Here is a 15,540-nt window from a genome sequence, read left to right as displayed (position 1 = left end):
ATTAAGAAGTTTGCTCCAGAACGATTAAAAGATCGGGGTTGTGCCTAAGACTTTAAACCTAATTTTAGTGGACACTACTCACTTCCACTCCATTACAGAGTGAACCCTGTCTCGTAGTGGCACTCGCGGCTGCAGAGAAGGAGGTAGGTATGATGCTGTAACAAACTTTGGGATATCCTTGACAGAAAAGGAAACTGACTAGAGGGACATTTTCATTCAAGTAACGAACACAATAAATATGAAAAGAATAAAACAATAAATCAAATGTTTTAGACAAAGTCCTTTTAGGCAAGTCCCTCCACTCGGCGACCATATTGCAATGCTTTTCGGGCACTTTTCGGGCATCAATTTTGGGTACTACTACGCGTGCGCAATGCTTCACGAATCACGACACACCAAATTCGCTCCAGCTGGGAGATCACAACACGATTTGCACGATGTATTCACATGTCAACTTTTGGTGGCGGAAGGGGGGGAATATGTGTAGACGACTGCCATGTTTGCGTTACGAACTAACCCCATACATTTCTATGGGAGATTCTTTGAGTCTCTGTTTTAGATATCCTAGAAAATACAGGATGACCTCCCTCTGTACTTTTTCTCTTTATGTGTGCGTTGGTGCTACATTTCATGTTTTATTTCCATTAACTTTTAAATTCACGTTAATATGTATACCTACACATGGTTTGTAAAGTCACCTTATAAATAGTCACCCAAATTCACTGCTAATATGTAAATCATTGAGCTAAGGTGCTGTACGGACACATATAAACTGTTGCACAAGCTTTCCTACTGAGCATCCTATACTGAGCAGACTCGCTTTTTAGGGCATTATAGCCCGTCCCTACCCACTTCTGGTCCCAGTGAATTGGTTTTCAATGGCACCTAATGTGATGGATCCCCACATGTACGCACGGAAGTGGTTAGAGATTGCATGTAGTGGAAATTACAGTTATGAATACCGAATTTGGAACATATTGTAATGTTTTACCATTGTAAAGTAGAAATAATTTTTATTATTGCTTTATTGTTGTGTAAACATTTGTCCAGCTCACTGTGCTGGACATTCAGTAGTATTAAATTAAATTAAATATAGCAATAAAAGGGAAAGCCGAAATAACACTATTTCACAATAAAACTATGGAAAGAATAGCAATTTATTAGAAATACCAAAAGGAACCCATATATTGTAACAGTTTGTATGGCAGTGGCATGAAACACCAGAGATGTTTGGCACTTTACATCGAAAACATCAACAACACATAACAAAGAAATAATTAATTAAAAACAAAATCAACATGAGCGAACAACTATGAGCGCGAAAACAATTTCACACTTACATACAACAAAAATAAAAATAAAAATAATAAGTAGTCATTTTCTTAGAAAAATGGAGAATTTAACAACGGACACTCTGTGCTGTGCTGTGCTGACTTCACCACTTCTTTCGACAAACATTTGATGGCTATAATGGATTGAATGCATCCACCCACCACTCTGCACAGTGCTGAGGGGATGAGCTCCTCTCCTCTCCATAGAGATATGGAGACATACAGAGGTCCTGAGTTATGCTGCAGGGGAGATGCTAATAAAGTGCATTCTGGATCTTATCTTGAAACATACGAGATACCAAGTACATTAAAATGTATTTCACACCTGAAGGATAGTTGGTTAAAATACATTTCACATTTAAGGCACAAAAACCTTTCCTAACACCACTAGAGAATTATATCGTTACTGAATATTATTATCAACAGCAGAACAGAAAGTAAAAAATATACCACTGAAAAAACTATGATAAACATTTCTACACTAGTTGTATAGCCATGTGTGGGCATCAGTGGGTGGGTAACTGTCTGCCACCCACTTGGACAGTCACCATATCAGTCACCATATATCATATTCTTTTTGTATATCTCAAATATATCAATAGTTTATGTTCCCACAACTACCCAACAAATGCATGTGCCACTGTCTGCATAGCAAGATCCTAAAGTGCTGATAAACTGCTGTCTGTGTAATTTTGTGCAAGCTAGTTGGTAAAGTTTACTAGCTACAGTAGAATAACAACGCTCTCCATTCAATATTTTTAAGAGAACACATTAATACTCTCAGGCCGCTGGAACAATTTGTGTTACTCGTTCAAAAGACAGCTAACCAAATCATTGTATTATGACACGATTATTTCACAGTAGAGGGTAACATGCATTTGGATTTTTGGTAACAGAGTGGTTAGCCCACAGATGTCACCCATCCTAGCAGAAGTTAGGCCAGTGACCAAGAAGTAGTGCTGGGCGATCTATCGAATTAATTAAATTAATTTGAATTACGGTAATGTTTTTGATCGATGTGAAAAATGGCAAAATCAGAAAATCAACATTTTCCCCAGCTGTCTTTTAAACACCAAGCTACTTTAACTTGTTCTGTGTACCAATAGTAGGCGATACTGTTTTATTGTTCGCGTTGGCTACTTGTGTCAGATAACAAATCTGTGTGCAAGTATAGTAAAGCTTTTGTAACTATCTGCAAGCTGTGTTGTGTAGACACACAGTCCTGCACCAAACTCTAATTCACAATCTTGGGAAAAGGAGGTTGGTGTGCTAGCAAGGAGGCTTATTGCTAGCATGTTTATTAATGGGCCAGAAGATTTAAAGGTTTAAACTCACTGTAAAGTACCGTTACATACATTACATGTATAATTCATATGGTAAACATCGGCCTATGTAATTAAAACCGGCACGATCACAAAACACAAGTGGAAACAATGCAATTATGTGCTTGCAAAAATACTACGTAGTGGTTATGTATACAGGTCAATTAGAGGAAATTTTATTTGCCCACCTAGTTTCATATATGTCCACCCGCCAGCAAATTTCTGGCCATCTCAACTGTTCTACACTTTAAGGGTCAGTTTAGCACACATGGATTAAGCAAGCTTTTTTTTAGTAGCCTCGTTGACACCAAACTGCACATCTCAATTTAGAATGAGAGAGGGTCTGGAAAGACTTCCTGAACTTATGACTTCCAGGGGCTTAACCAGCAGTGACATTAAACTTAAATTGGTGCATTAAGCTCTTAAATCGTTTCAAAAGTGCAACAATCAAATCTTTCTTGTCAACAAAGGTTTTAAATGCAGTTGTTTTAGTCCATATCGGTTTAACCCTGTCGCCATTAGCACAGCCATTGGTTGTGTTGAATGCACTGCTCTATCGGTCATCATATAAAGCCTTCCCTAAGTCGGATAAGCGATTGTGATTGGTGCTGGGGTTTTTGAAACATTGTAAATGGGGCTGGCATCAATGGCCTCCTTGTCAGACTGACCTGCAGAGCAAATTCAAATTCGTTAAAAGTTTCATCTGGGCTCTCCTAGGATATTTTTTCAGTGGAAATGTTCCATTTCCTGAAGCGTTCCATTCGTGTCGTGTCTGCTGCAACAATGTTAAAAAAAAATAGACCAGCCTTCTAAAATGCTTTTTACATGAACAGAATGCTTCAGTTATGCTCCCGGTGTAGCTTCCCTGTCATACAGGTTATATATTGAGGCAATCTTGACGAATGGAGCGTGTACGAGAGATTTTTTCTCCAGGTCCCTCTCTTGTCTGCTCCCTGGCCTCTCCTTCAATTTTGCTGCCGTCCCATGATGCCCTTCCCCCATGTTTCTCAGCAGAGTTGTCCTGCCTACTTCCCCTCCTCTCCTCACCTCCTCTACTCTCCCTGTCATGCTCCAGTCTGCTTCCTCTGTTCTCCTCATTCCGCTCCTTTGCACTCCTTCCTCTTAAGCTGGTGTGGCTCCTCTCCTCTACCCCTCCTCTCTCACTCCCATATTCCTGTCTGCTACCTCTCCTCTCCCCTTCCCTCTCTCTCCTCCTCCCGTAGTCCACCTCGCCTCTCCCCACAAGGCTCTCCCTGCTCGTACCTCCTTCCTGCGTGCTCAGTCTTTCACCCCTGACCTCCCTCTCTCTGTCTCGTCTCTTTGCACTCTCCCTCTGTACTCCTCCTCTCTCCTCTCGTCCAGCTCCTTCCTGTTTGGGCTTGGTGACCGCTTGCCCACCTTCTTTGAGTTCTACATCAGTTCTACTTCCCCTTCGGCTCCCTCTCTCCTCCTCTTCCTCCACTCTCCTACTCCTGGTAGTCTGTCTCTCTGTCTCCCTTTTGCTATCCCTCGTTCCCTTTTCAGACCTGGCCTTGCCCTTCTTGGTCTCGTCTTGTTGTTTCGTCACTGCTGCCTTATCCTGGGTTGCTCTCTCAGTCACGCTCATCTCGCTTGCACTGCTCTGTACAGACCTTACACTCTCTCTCTCCTCTCGTTCACTTCTGTTGTGTTTGTCAAACGGATACATTTTTCTTTCTGGCCTCTCTTTTGCTTTTTCCATCACACTGTCCTTGTCTTTCTCAGACTCCCCCTTTTCACTCTTCCCATCCCTCTCTCCTGTGTCACTCTTGGTCGAGGCACCCTCCTTCTCTGTATCTCTCTTTGGAGTCTTATCAATCAGCTCCGCCTCGGTTTTCTCCACTTTCTTTTCTCCATGCATTTCTTCCTTCTTTTCTTTCACTTGTTTCTCCAAGTCTCCATATTCACTCTTAACACTCCTTCTGTCCTCCTCCATGAGCTCACTTTCAGTCATCCCTTCCTTCTTCTCACTTTCATTCTTCTTCTTCTTTGTCTCCTTCCCTCTTCTCTTCTTGCTTTTTCCCTCCTTCTCCGTCTCTGTGCTTATGCTCGGCTCCTCCAGGATCTTCTTGTCCAGCTCCTCCTCCAGCTGGTCCAGCTCCTCTTCCAGTTGGGCCAGTTTCACTGGGTCTGACTCCAGGTCATCCTCCTCCTCCTCTTCCTCCTCCTCCACCTCATATGCCTCCACCTCGATCCCGTCCATGGTTTTCTGCAGCTGGCACTTGACTTTGTTCAGCTCCAGCAGGCCACTCTGCAGCTCCTTGCATACATCGCGGATCTTGCTAGCGAACTTGGTCTTGGCGCCCTTGCGCAGCTCGTGCGAGTACTTGGCGAGGAAGAAGATGTCAACGGCAAGGAAGAGCGCCGACATGACCCCCGTGGTGACGCTGATGGCCCGAGCGGCCTTGGCAGCTCCTCCGGCAACACTGAGCACCTGCACGGTGCTGATGAGCCTGTCGGTGTTGATCATGAGGGCCTTTCCGGCACGGCCGCCCTCTTTCATCACGTGTTTGATGTTGCGGGTCATGTGCTTCTTGGCCACGCTGTCTGCGTACTTCTGGAAGTCCCATTCATCCAGTGTGTTCATTCCTTCCTGCAGGCACGGGCAAGTGGTGAGTGAGGGACATGAATAGGTAAGTGTGTGTAGTTAAGGCCCAAAATCTGAACTTCAAGCTGAGCGGATCTCTTCAAGCACAAGGGCGGACGAACAAGAAGCGGCAAGAGTGAAAATAACAGGAGAGGGTAACATAGATTTGGACTTTTAGTAACAAAGTGGCCAGCCCACAGATTGCCCATCCCATCCCTGTTCACACCATAAACGGTAATGGTCAAAAAAGTATCGCTAGGATCGTAAAGACAACATCCACACATAAACTGTAACGATAATGACATGAAGAACAATATTTTTCGGGATCACTTTCAGAGCGATTTTAAGAATGATAAAAAGCTGACAGCCAATAAGAATCCATCAAATTTTAGATATCATATTCATCAACAGGAGGACACTTTTTTATCCTTGGTCAGTGTGGATGCTTTTGTCATTATAGTCACAGTTATCTTTATAGTTATCGTTCCTGATGTGAACGGCCCCTAAGTTGGAAAATCAAGATTTTCCTCAGCTGTCACTTAAACACCAGCGGCAACAATTGTATGGACTTTCCATCAGTTTAAAAGTCGCTGTTTTTCCAACTGGCAGCTTCCTTGCCAAGCACTGTTTAGTGGCGACTTACAAAGCTACGCACATTATGCAGAAACACCATGCATACATAATATAAATTTCTGCTTGCAATGCTGTAGCCTAGGCCATGTCATTAGCAATGCAATGTCATTGAGTTTAAATCGAAGAACACACTTAATCAAGAGGTTTTAACTAGCCTATTGATTAACAGCTGAAGGGAGCAGCATAAGCCAAGATCCCATCCAACTTTGAAGTAAACTTTAAATTTTGTAATTTTACAACACGGGCCATTCACTTAAGGCAGGTCTATGTTCTCCCAGACAGTGCTGTGTTGCTGATTCTCCCTGTCGTTTAACTGTGCAGTTACAAATAAGTCTTATTAATCAGGTATATTGGTGAGTGAAATCTATCATTAGGCTGTATATATTTGTATGTGTCCCATTAACATTAAACTATGACATTTCATTTATAAACATTACATCAGTTAATTAATACACAGGTTGGCGTCATATTGTGGTCAGTGGACCTTTCTTAGCCTATCTGTGGTACTGACCTTTCTTGGGCTGCTGGTAGTAAATACTTAAATTGGTAGCCTGTGTTCCCCTAAGGCTGATATGACCCATAGTTTGAATTATGGGTGGTTTTGGGAAGGGTCTGACCCCCTGATTAGGACCTGGACCCCCGTAAAAGAGATAAAAACAACAGTCTGGGGGGATTGCATTAATCAATATTCTTAACTGCCTTTGAATTACACTACGGCAATCAGGGGGGTCGACTGTGCATATTAAAACTCTGATATGACCTATTTGACACATACAGCCCTAGTTACTGGGGGACAGTGTAGCCTACAATTTTAAAAAGTGCCATTATTTTTCAAAATCATGTTTTATCTTCAGTTTAGGTAGAGAGAGAAAAAATTGATTAAAATTAAGAATCATCTACCACACTGGAAAAAATATATTGATATTTAATTTTTTGGCCATATCGCCCAGTCCTCCCTAGAAGGAACGCTAGTCCAAAATAATCATTAGGCTATGCTGTAATTTTCCAAACAAATTGTATGCATTATTGTAAGCTTGCTTGGCTACAAGTTGGGTACCAATTGGATTGTTATCATTATCATAGTTAACCCTTTCTAGCATGTGTGCGTGCGTGCGTGTGTGCGTGGATGATAGTCAATAGCATGAAACTCATTCCTACCGTGTGTGCATTCCTTCCTGCAAGCACGGGGAAGAGGTGAATGAAGGACATGAATAGGTAAGTGTGAAGGACATGAATAGGAAAGTGTGAAGGACATGAATAGGCGCATAATCTGAACTTCAAGCTGAGCAAGTCGCTCTTCAAGCACAAGAGAAGATGTAAGAGGCAGCAAGAGTGAAACGAACAGGAGGAGGGGTAAATACATTTGGATTTTTAGTAACAGAGTGGCCAGCCCACAGATGACAACCATCCTAGCAGCAATTAGGATAGTGACTAAGAAGGTAGGGTAGTCCTAAGTAATAATTAGGCTACATTATACCATTATTGTAAGCTTACAATATCATAGCTAACCCTTTTGTAGGGCCAAATGTGTGTGTGTGCGCAAAAACTACAGTAGTCAATAGCATGTGTTTCTGGAAGTCTCAACCCTCTGCAGTTGTAAACGCAAGGCTCACAGACATATTGAAGAGCTCTTTCATAGTCTACACATTGTATGCAGACGTTGTGCTCCAGTCAGAAACGCACATCACATGGCACTTGTACTTGTATTGCGTTACAATGATTTGGACAAAACATTGTGCTATGATAGTACGCGTGAAACCCTTCCAGAGAAGCTTGATGTGTTCATGTTCACATAGCTTGTGTAGACCAAGAAACAGAAAGAAGTGTTAGCAGAAGCAGTTTAGGCAAAAAAAAATCTTCAAGAATCTTCAAGATTAGGGGTGTCACGATTCTCCAAATCCTCGATTCGATGTAATTTTCGATTTTAAAGTCACGATTCGATTCGATTTTCGATCTTTTTTAAATATTACTATTAATGCATTCCTTATGCTATTTACTCTTTTTGGCCTTTTCTTTTTCGGGGGGCTTTTATTTTGAAACCGCTTTGAAACCGTTCCAACCGCGAGGTTGTAATGTAAATATAACTAACTTTAGGCTAAAACAGAGACGTGAACATAGTAAAATGAAACAACACAGAATGTTAATTTGATTGTTTCAGCACACTCCGAAGAGACCCAAGGTTAGTGTTCATGGAATATGTACTTATAAATGTGCATTTTAAGCCTTAAAGTGACTTGGACTGTATTTTTTTACAGTCCATCTTTCACTTACTAAGTTGAGTAGGCTAAGTTAGTTTTAATTGACGTGAATGAACGAATACTTCCACACCGGTGATTTCAAAGTAGCAAGAGGGGCTTTGATTTCGGTAGGTTGATGTGTAGGCCTATATATTAACTGGCTGCAGCCTAAAATTAGAGGAGTGTTGACGCTGCAGTTCAGCACGTGCATGTGTGTTTGTGCGTCTTGGCATACATGCTGGACGTGACATTGGGGGTGTGGCTGCATCTTCGATTCTACTTTTAAATTCGACGTTCGAGATTGAGATGTAATTTCGATCGATTTCGAAATAAAATCGAAATCGTGACACCCTTATTCAAGATGCTCTTCAAGCACAAGAGTTAAAAGAACCGGAGGGGGCAGATGCCTTTGGATTTTAAGAGTGGCCAGCCCACAGACAACCTCCACCCTAGCAGCAAAGCAATGGTGTGGCAAAACCATACAGCAAGTAATATTAGGATAGTGAGCTAGAAAATTAGTCCTTAACAATCATATTGTAGAACGAACAAAACTGAAAGCTTAAAACTATGACATACTGTAACACACGTAGGTATATGCAGTAAGCAAATAGTAAACAAAGCAAAATGTTTTATAATTTAGGCTCTTCAAAGCAGGCAACTTTTGCTGTGATGACCGCATTTCACACTCCTGGCATTCTCTCAACCACCTCAAGTTGACATTGGGAATGGTTTTCCAACAGTCCTGAAGGAATTGAGCACCTGTTAGCTGCTTTTTGTTCACTTCTGTTAATGGAGAGGTATTCTAGATTACCATCTCATGAAGCTGGTTATGATGATGTCAATAGTGTGCAAAGCAGTCATGAAGGCAAAAGGGGGCTACTTTGAGGAATCTAATTTATGAAACACGTTTTTTTTTCTGTTAGAAAACTAAACATGTTTCATATTAGTTTCTCCAAAATAGCCTCTGGATTATGGTATCTTTGTTTCTCTTAATTTCCTGCCTTGATTTGAAATCTCCGATCACAGAAATTTATGGGCGTACTTACACTAGGTACAGTTCAGTTGTACTGTACCAGAGCATGATTTGACACCGTGCCTGGGTATGGTACGGAGCGATCACACTAGTCAAACAAACTGGACTTTAGGGGTCAAGAGTACTTGGGCCCAGTACGCATGGCATAGTATGAGTATAAGTATGCCCTAAGGAGAGGTTCAATATTCTCCAGTTCTCTAGAAATGCTACAGCTGACCCTCACTGCCAGGGTGTGACTGTAGCCTTCATTCTCTCAGCTCCCTCCTCCACAACCAACCAGCTCACCTGCACAAACTCCAAGCACTCCCTGATGTCCTTGATCTCGTCCTGGTAGTTCTGGATCATCTTCTCCACCTTCTTGCGGTCCATCTTGGCGTGCACGGTGTCTGTGATGTTGGCCGTCGCCGAGGTGATGCTGCCAGCAGTGGCCACACTGATGCCCACGGCGGTGACGATGATGGAGGCGCCGAAGGTGAATGGCGCCAGGATGAGGCCCGTGATGGTGGCCACACTGCCCGCAACGCTGGCCACGCCGCCTCCCACGGCCGCCGACACCGTCTTCTTATGGAACTGGTCCACGGCGTCGGCCTGCGCCAGCAACTCCAGGATGTACTGCTGCAGCTTCGCCCCCCGCTGGTTGAAGAGGAGCACAAAGAGACGGGCTGCCATGAACACACGGTCAGCCACGGCCTCCACTGCCCTGATGGAGAGATATATATATATATATATATATATATATATATATATATATATATATATATATATATAGAGAGAGAGAGAGAGAGAGAGAGAGAGAGAGAGAGAGAGAGATGTGAGCATAGCAGCAATGGAGCACAGTAAGGGGGAGGCAAGGCAAGACTCAGGTCTACTCACTCTTGTTCTTCATCCTCTTGAAAATTTGTTGTTTCATTCCACTGGGCCCAACCTGGTGTGATGATAACCAAACACAGCACTGTTACTTTCACAAACTCACCAATGGTAATCTTACCAACACCACATCCAGTAGTACATTGGTCTGTGTAGATCTGGGCTAGGGTCATTCGTTAATCTACTCTTTTGGGGCTAAGGGACACAAATGGTCAAAGCAAAATGCCAAGGCACACCAACTTGGTTACTAGTTATGATCGTCACAAACATTGTTATAGGCTATTACAACAAAGGGCTTCCTTCTCATATGCCAACATTTATTCCATACATTTGAATTTTCATGAGCAAGGCAAGGCCAGTTATGAAATCATAATTCAATATGCTCATATGCTTAATGGTATAAGGTGCATTGGTGCATTTAGCCTGTACAAAAACTCTAGCCTGGGTGCCAGCCGAACTTAGCCCTGCCCACAACATTTGAGGTCGGTTAGTTCGGTCTGGCATTGCTCCGTTGTGGAGCAAATATGCTCGAACCAGAGCTGTTCGGACCAATCAAATCGGGCAAAAGACCAGAAAACAATGTTAAGGCATTTGTGGAGAAGAAGGATGGTTGGTGTGTTACATCTCACGGTAATCTATTTCATTGCTCTAATTGGTTAGGTCTATCCAATTGAGTGCAGAGGCATCCCCCCCCCCCTGTATCGGTTGAAACACGCCCCATAATTTTGTCCCAATGGAGCAGTATCAGACTCATATTCTGACTAGAATTTGAGTATGACAACATCAGGCTACAAAAACACATTGGGCTCCTCCAAATTTTAATGCATCTCACTTTGCCTCATGTCACACCAGTTGAGAACCACTGATCTAGAAGTGCGGCAGGTTAAGTCCATATTCCAGGAAAATCGTTCACTTTGTGATACAAGCACCAAAATTGGCATGAATAGTCACTAGAACCTACTTTTTGAGGAAAGCACATTAGCCACCTGAAAATCCAACATGGCGCCTCAAATGTAAGAAAAAAGTTTTTGCTGTAGAACTTTAATGGCTGGGCGTATTTACATGATCTAGGAATCAATTTGTATGTATTTTAACATGGCAAAATAAATGGTGCAAAGAAAGAAATCTATTTCATGGCTAGTTTCCCAGATGGCGGCCAGAAATAGTTGGATTGCACTCAAAATTTGTTTATCGAAGCTCACTCTCGAATATCGTTGATCCTTTCTCTCTTCTCTCTCGAATATCGATCAAGGCCATACTTCTTTAAGTTAGGAAGACTGGTGTGAGAAGAGGCAGATGAAGATTCCACAGTTTCAATTCTGGGAGCTTGTGATGTCAATGCAATTGGTGATGTTCTCTTTGATCAGGTCTTTCAGGGAAGCAAACTTCACTTTGTATTGTCAATCATTGTCTGCACTCATCCACTTCTTCTTTGCAAACAATAATGTAAACTATACTAAATGGCTTTCCATACACCTTAGAGACATGGTATCTTTACAACAAACACATCCTCAGTTGGCCAATGAATTTCAGCAAGGGAACTTTGTGGTTTACAACACCCACAAAGAGTTTTCTGGCTTGGCTTTTGACCAAGCCCATGAACAGGCCAATGCAATTGTCAAAGGTGATGGTGGTGCCATTGGAATAACTGAAACCCATCAGCCCTAATGCGATGGATGGTATCTGTACCAGAGTTTAGTTATTTGGTTTCTCAGTATGAGTCTGCATCTCAGGCCAAAGTAGCAAGTGAAGATATCCGACACCATGAACAGACTAGCCAGTATCGGAAATCCTTCAAAGACAAGGTCCAGAAGTTGTTTGGTGTGATGAAGGACCTGGGCAACCCTTTTTAGGAGGAGTCCAGAGATCTTCTCACGCTAGAGTCAAAAGCCATTGCACACCCTAGTGCCGCTGAGCTTGTTGGCCCTCATATTGAGAAAGGTACAGTTTCTTTCAAAGACTTTTTCAATGGTTTGGGTGATTAAGCTTCCTTCTACAAACCAATTAAAAATAACAACACTGACTTCTTTCACCAAGAGTCAGGCTCAGGTACAGGTGACCGTAAGAAGCAAATTCTTTAAGCATGAAAACCAGTCTTTCCCTGCATCATTAAGCGACTCTGGAAAACTCCACATGGGTCAGAAGTCGAAGCTTGTCAACATTCTGGAAACTCTTATTTCTCCTCCAGACAAAGAATGAGTCTTCTCTTGTTTATTCATGGTCTCCAAAGGCATCAGTGACATTTGAAGAATATGCTGTTTAAGAGGTTATTCCAAAGATACATGCCTATCAAAGTATGCTAGGACAGACATCGTATTTAACGTCTACTGCAATTCCAGTCTGAAGGCTGAAACACGATCAAAATGAGGCAAGGGCGGCAGACGTAGAGTGTCTGCCAAAACCAAAGTCAACAAGACTGAACTTTTTGGGTTTCTAGCTTACCTACTGTAATTGTGACTTGGTGTCCAGACAATGTGGTGATAGTGACCAAAGAAGAAAATGTTCTTTGCATAAACCTGACAGCCTGGTAGTGTTGTCACGATACCAAAATTATGACTTCGATACGATACCTGCCATATCACGATGCTCGATACTGAAATGATACTACGGCGAAATCTTAAGATATCTGGACAAGAAAGGACTCATACCTCCTCTAAGTGTATTGAGTCATTTGTGTTGAATTCTGTGCACTTTTGTAGTGTGCAGGTCAATTCTGGGTTCTAAACTTCTAAACTTCCTACATAATTATTATTTTTAATAGTCAGTAAAATAGTAGGCCTACTTTGTGTGATTAAGTCCTTTATTGTTTGTTATAGTTCATTTACATTGTGTTGTGTTTTGGCAATAAAGATAGTGTCGTGGAAAAACTCTCCACTTTCCCGAACCTCCAATCCAACTAGCACTTTGATGTCAAAGACCCGAAGGAGAACACCAAGACGAGAGATGCTGAAGACTGTTGATCTTTTATTCACCGTATTGCAGTGAAAATACAATCCAAACAGCGTCAGGACTGGACCGTCAGGCAATAGAGTGATGAGTGGCAGCTGCTACCCCGATGAGATCTGATCTGAATGTGTCTGAGCTCTCTCTTTTATGCTCCAAGGGGCCTGAGGGGCGTCCCATTACCAGGGGCGTCACCAGGCCCCTTTTAGCCAATCAGAGCGTTTTTGGACTTGAGATATTGGTGGAAAACCTTTCCCATTTAAACATTAAAAAATATGTGTTGCTGGGCAGAATACATGTGACCAGGTTCTATGTGTAATCTGTTGCCAGGCAGAGTATGCTTTTGTTTCAGTTCTATGCGTACTTTCACTTTTGGTTCTGCCTCCTTTTCTTGTAAATCCCTCCACTTCTTCTAAGCCTTGTTTGCTTCTACTTTCACTGCCAGTTTCACTCTTAGGGCCCTATTTTAATGGTCTGAAACGGAAGTGTCTTCGCGCAAAACGCAAGTGACTTTGTGGGCGGATCTTGGGCGCTGATGCTATTTTACCGGCGGGATATTGACTGTTGCGCCCGACGCAAATCTAAAATGGGGTGGTCTGAAGTAGCTACATTAATCATGGGTGTGGTTTGGGCGTAACGTGCAATAAACCAATCAGAGCGTCATCTCACATTCCCTTTAACAACAGGCACGCTTGTTCCATAGCTGATTGCTATTATGGTGGCGTATTTGCCAGGCGCAGCCAGGAGCGTTCACAGCGCTATAATCACTGTTCAGTTGGGAACAGTTAGCTATTGATTTTTCCTCTTGACAAAATGTAATACAGAATTGTCACAAAGACATACTTTCCGATGTTTTGGGATCATTCTCACTGAATCACGAGGTTATGAATGCATGGTGATATATTTGCAATGTACAATGTAATCTAACAATACCTCTCTATAGACAATGCATATGTTCTGTCAGTTAATCTCTTCTCTCCCGTGCTGCCACTGGGGCATTTGGGTTAAATGGCATCGGCATGCAGTTCAACATCACGTCTCCTTAAGTCCTCTAACATTTCCTAATTTATGTCATCAACACATCAGTGATTCGTGAAAATGTGTACGCTAGATTTATGCTTATTTTTTCACATGGACACCACACTGATTTCCCCCGAGTGGTAATATTTTTCTTTGAAATTATGTATAGTTTACAGAAATGGGAACTACATTGTATAGATGAGAGGAGCTAAGTGTGCGTTGCGCAGCACAGGCGGCCAAGCAAGGGATTCGTTTAAGTTGACCTAACTTTCAACTCTGCACACTATCCCATTAACTGCGTGACAGTAGACTATTTACAATATTTTCTGTAAAGCAGAGTTTGTAAACACGTTATCATCAACTTAATTCACGCACAACATTTATTTGAGCAGGAGAGAGAATAACAATGAATGGATGCAGCAACTACAGAAATTGTACAGAAATTGTAACCATACTTGCTGCTTTCTTGTACTATCTGTTGCTGGTTAACAGCACATGAAAAGCTGATTTGAGCTAATTCACTAACTCAAGACTTCAAGGCCATCATGGATATAAAACGTTTTTTGAAAATAACGAAAGGATGGAGGGAACATAGCAAAGCTTTGTGCTTAAAACCTAACACAACGGTAAATTGGAACAAAACTAAAAGTAACTTTAGCCTTTATAGGGCTGTAGCCTATAAAGTTGTCCAGATTAATAGGTCGTAATTAGGCGTTGTTGTAAAGATATTGCATGTAGATGTTGTACTATATAGGCTACTAAATATTTAGGTCACCAATGCACGAACAAAACCGGGAAATGGACAAATATTATCAAGGCTTTGAATGTTTCCGTCTGTGCACGGAGGTGTCTGTAGATTGGTGTGCAACGCATTCATTCATGCAGGCCTGTGGTCATGCATGCGCCCTTAAAATAGCATCTGCATTTTCGCCACAGACTTTAGACCAGGGAGTTCCTGGTCTGTGGCGGAATTGTTTTCTGAAACTGCAAAATATCAACAGTGAACGTTTGCGCCGGAACACGCCCCGTCTTTTCGCTGAACCGCCCCCGTGGGCGCAATCGAATTCCCTAATTTACAGGCATGTATACTGTGGAGGGAAAATTCCAATATGCGCTGACTGCAAAATACAAAAGACAAACGCGCGAGTATACAAAGTCAATTGCGCCCGCACGGAAGATAGAGCCCTTAGTCTCCTTCAGTCCAGTCTCATGACTTCCAGTAAATGTTGCATAACAGCATGCGCACATATGTTTCTAATAAACCAGCATGCACACGCACACACACACGAGCATTATATCCAGATAAAATCACCACAATAGATAGATAGATAGATAGATAGATACTTTATTGATCCTCAAGGGGAAATTCAAGAAAGTAGCTTTAGCAATAAAGTAGCTTTAAATAGCCAAACTAGGCTAGATCAAGGTCAGTGTTGAAATTACTGCATGCAAATCACTGAATGGTATGCAGATGGGCCTAATCTTTAGGCCATCTGATGTACAGTATAGGATACCCTAGGCCTTCCCGTGTTCATGGGATTTCTTTGAC

At 42.2% G+C, this 15,540-nt stretch overlaps 1 protein-coding gene across 4 annotated transcripts in view; it reads right to left on the bottom strand.

Annotated features, from left to right (window-relative positions):
- apold1a (apolipoprotein L domain containing 1a) overlaps positions 1–15,540 on the bottom strand; it is a 74,005-nt gene that overhangs the window by 2,510 nt on the left and 55,955 nt on the right. For 3 of the 4 annotated variants that reach the window (XM_076293711.1, XM_076293709.1, XM_076293712.1), the window contains exons 45-46: positions 10,035–10,086; positions 9,447–9,861 (exon numbers count right to left, since the gene is read on the bottom strand). In XM_076293711.1, coding sequence (XP_076149826.1) covers positions 9,447–9,861; positions 10,035–10,086 — 467 coding nt within the window. Of the gene's footprint in view, positions 1–1,139; positions 5,265–9,446; positions 9,862–10,034; positions 10,087–15,540 lie in introns of those variants that run through there. The other variant, XM_076293713.1, reaches the window with a different exon arrangement.

Source organism: Alosa pseudoharengus, unplaced genomic scaffold (genome assembly GCF_046254945.1).
Source record: "Alosa pseudoharengus isolate Yale_2024_CS ecotype anadromous, Long Island Sound unplaced genomic scaffold, YU_APseudo_1.1 YU_APseudo_1.1_scf_2, whole genome shotgun sequence".
Taxonomy (NCBI): domain Eukaryota; kingdom Metazoa; phylum Chordata; class Actinopteri; order Clupeiformes; family Clupeidae; genus Alosa; species Alosa pseudoharengus.
This window is presented reverse-complemented; position numbering and strand designations above follow the sequence as displayed.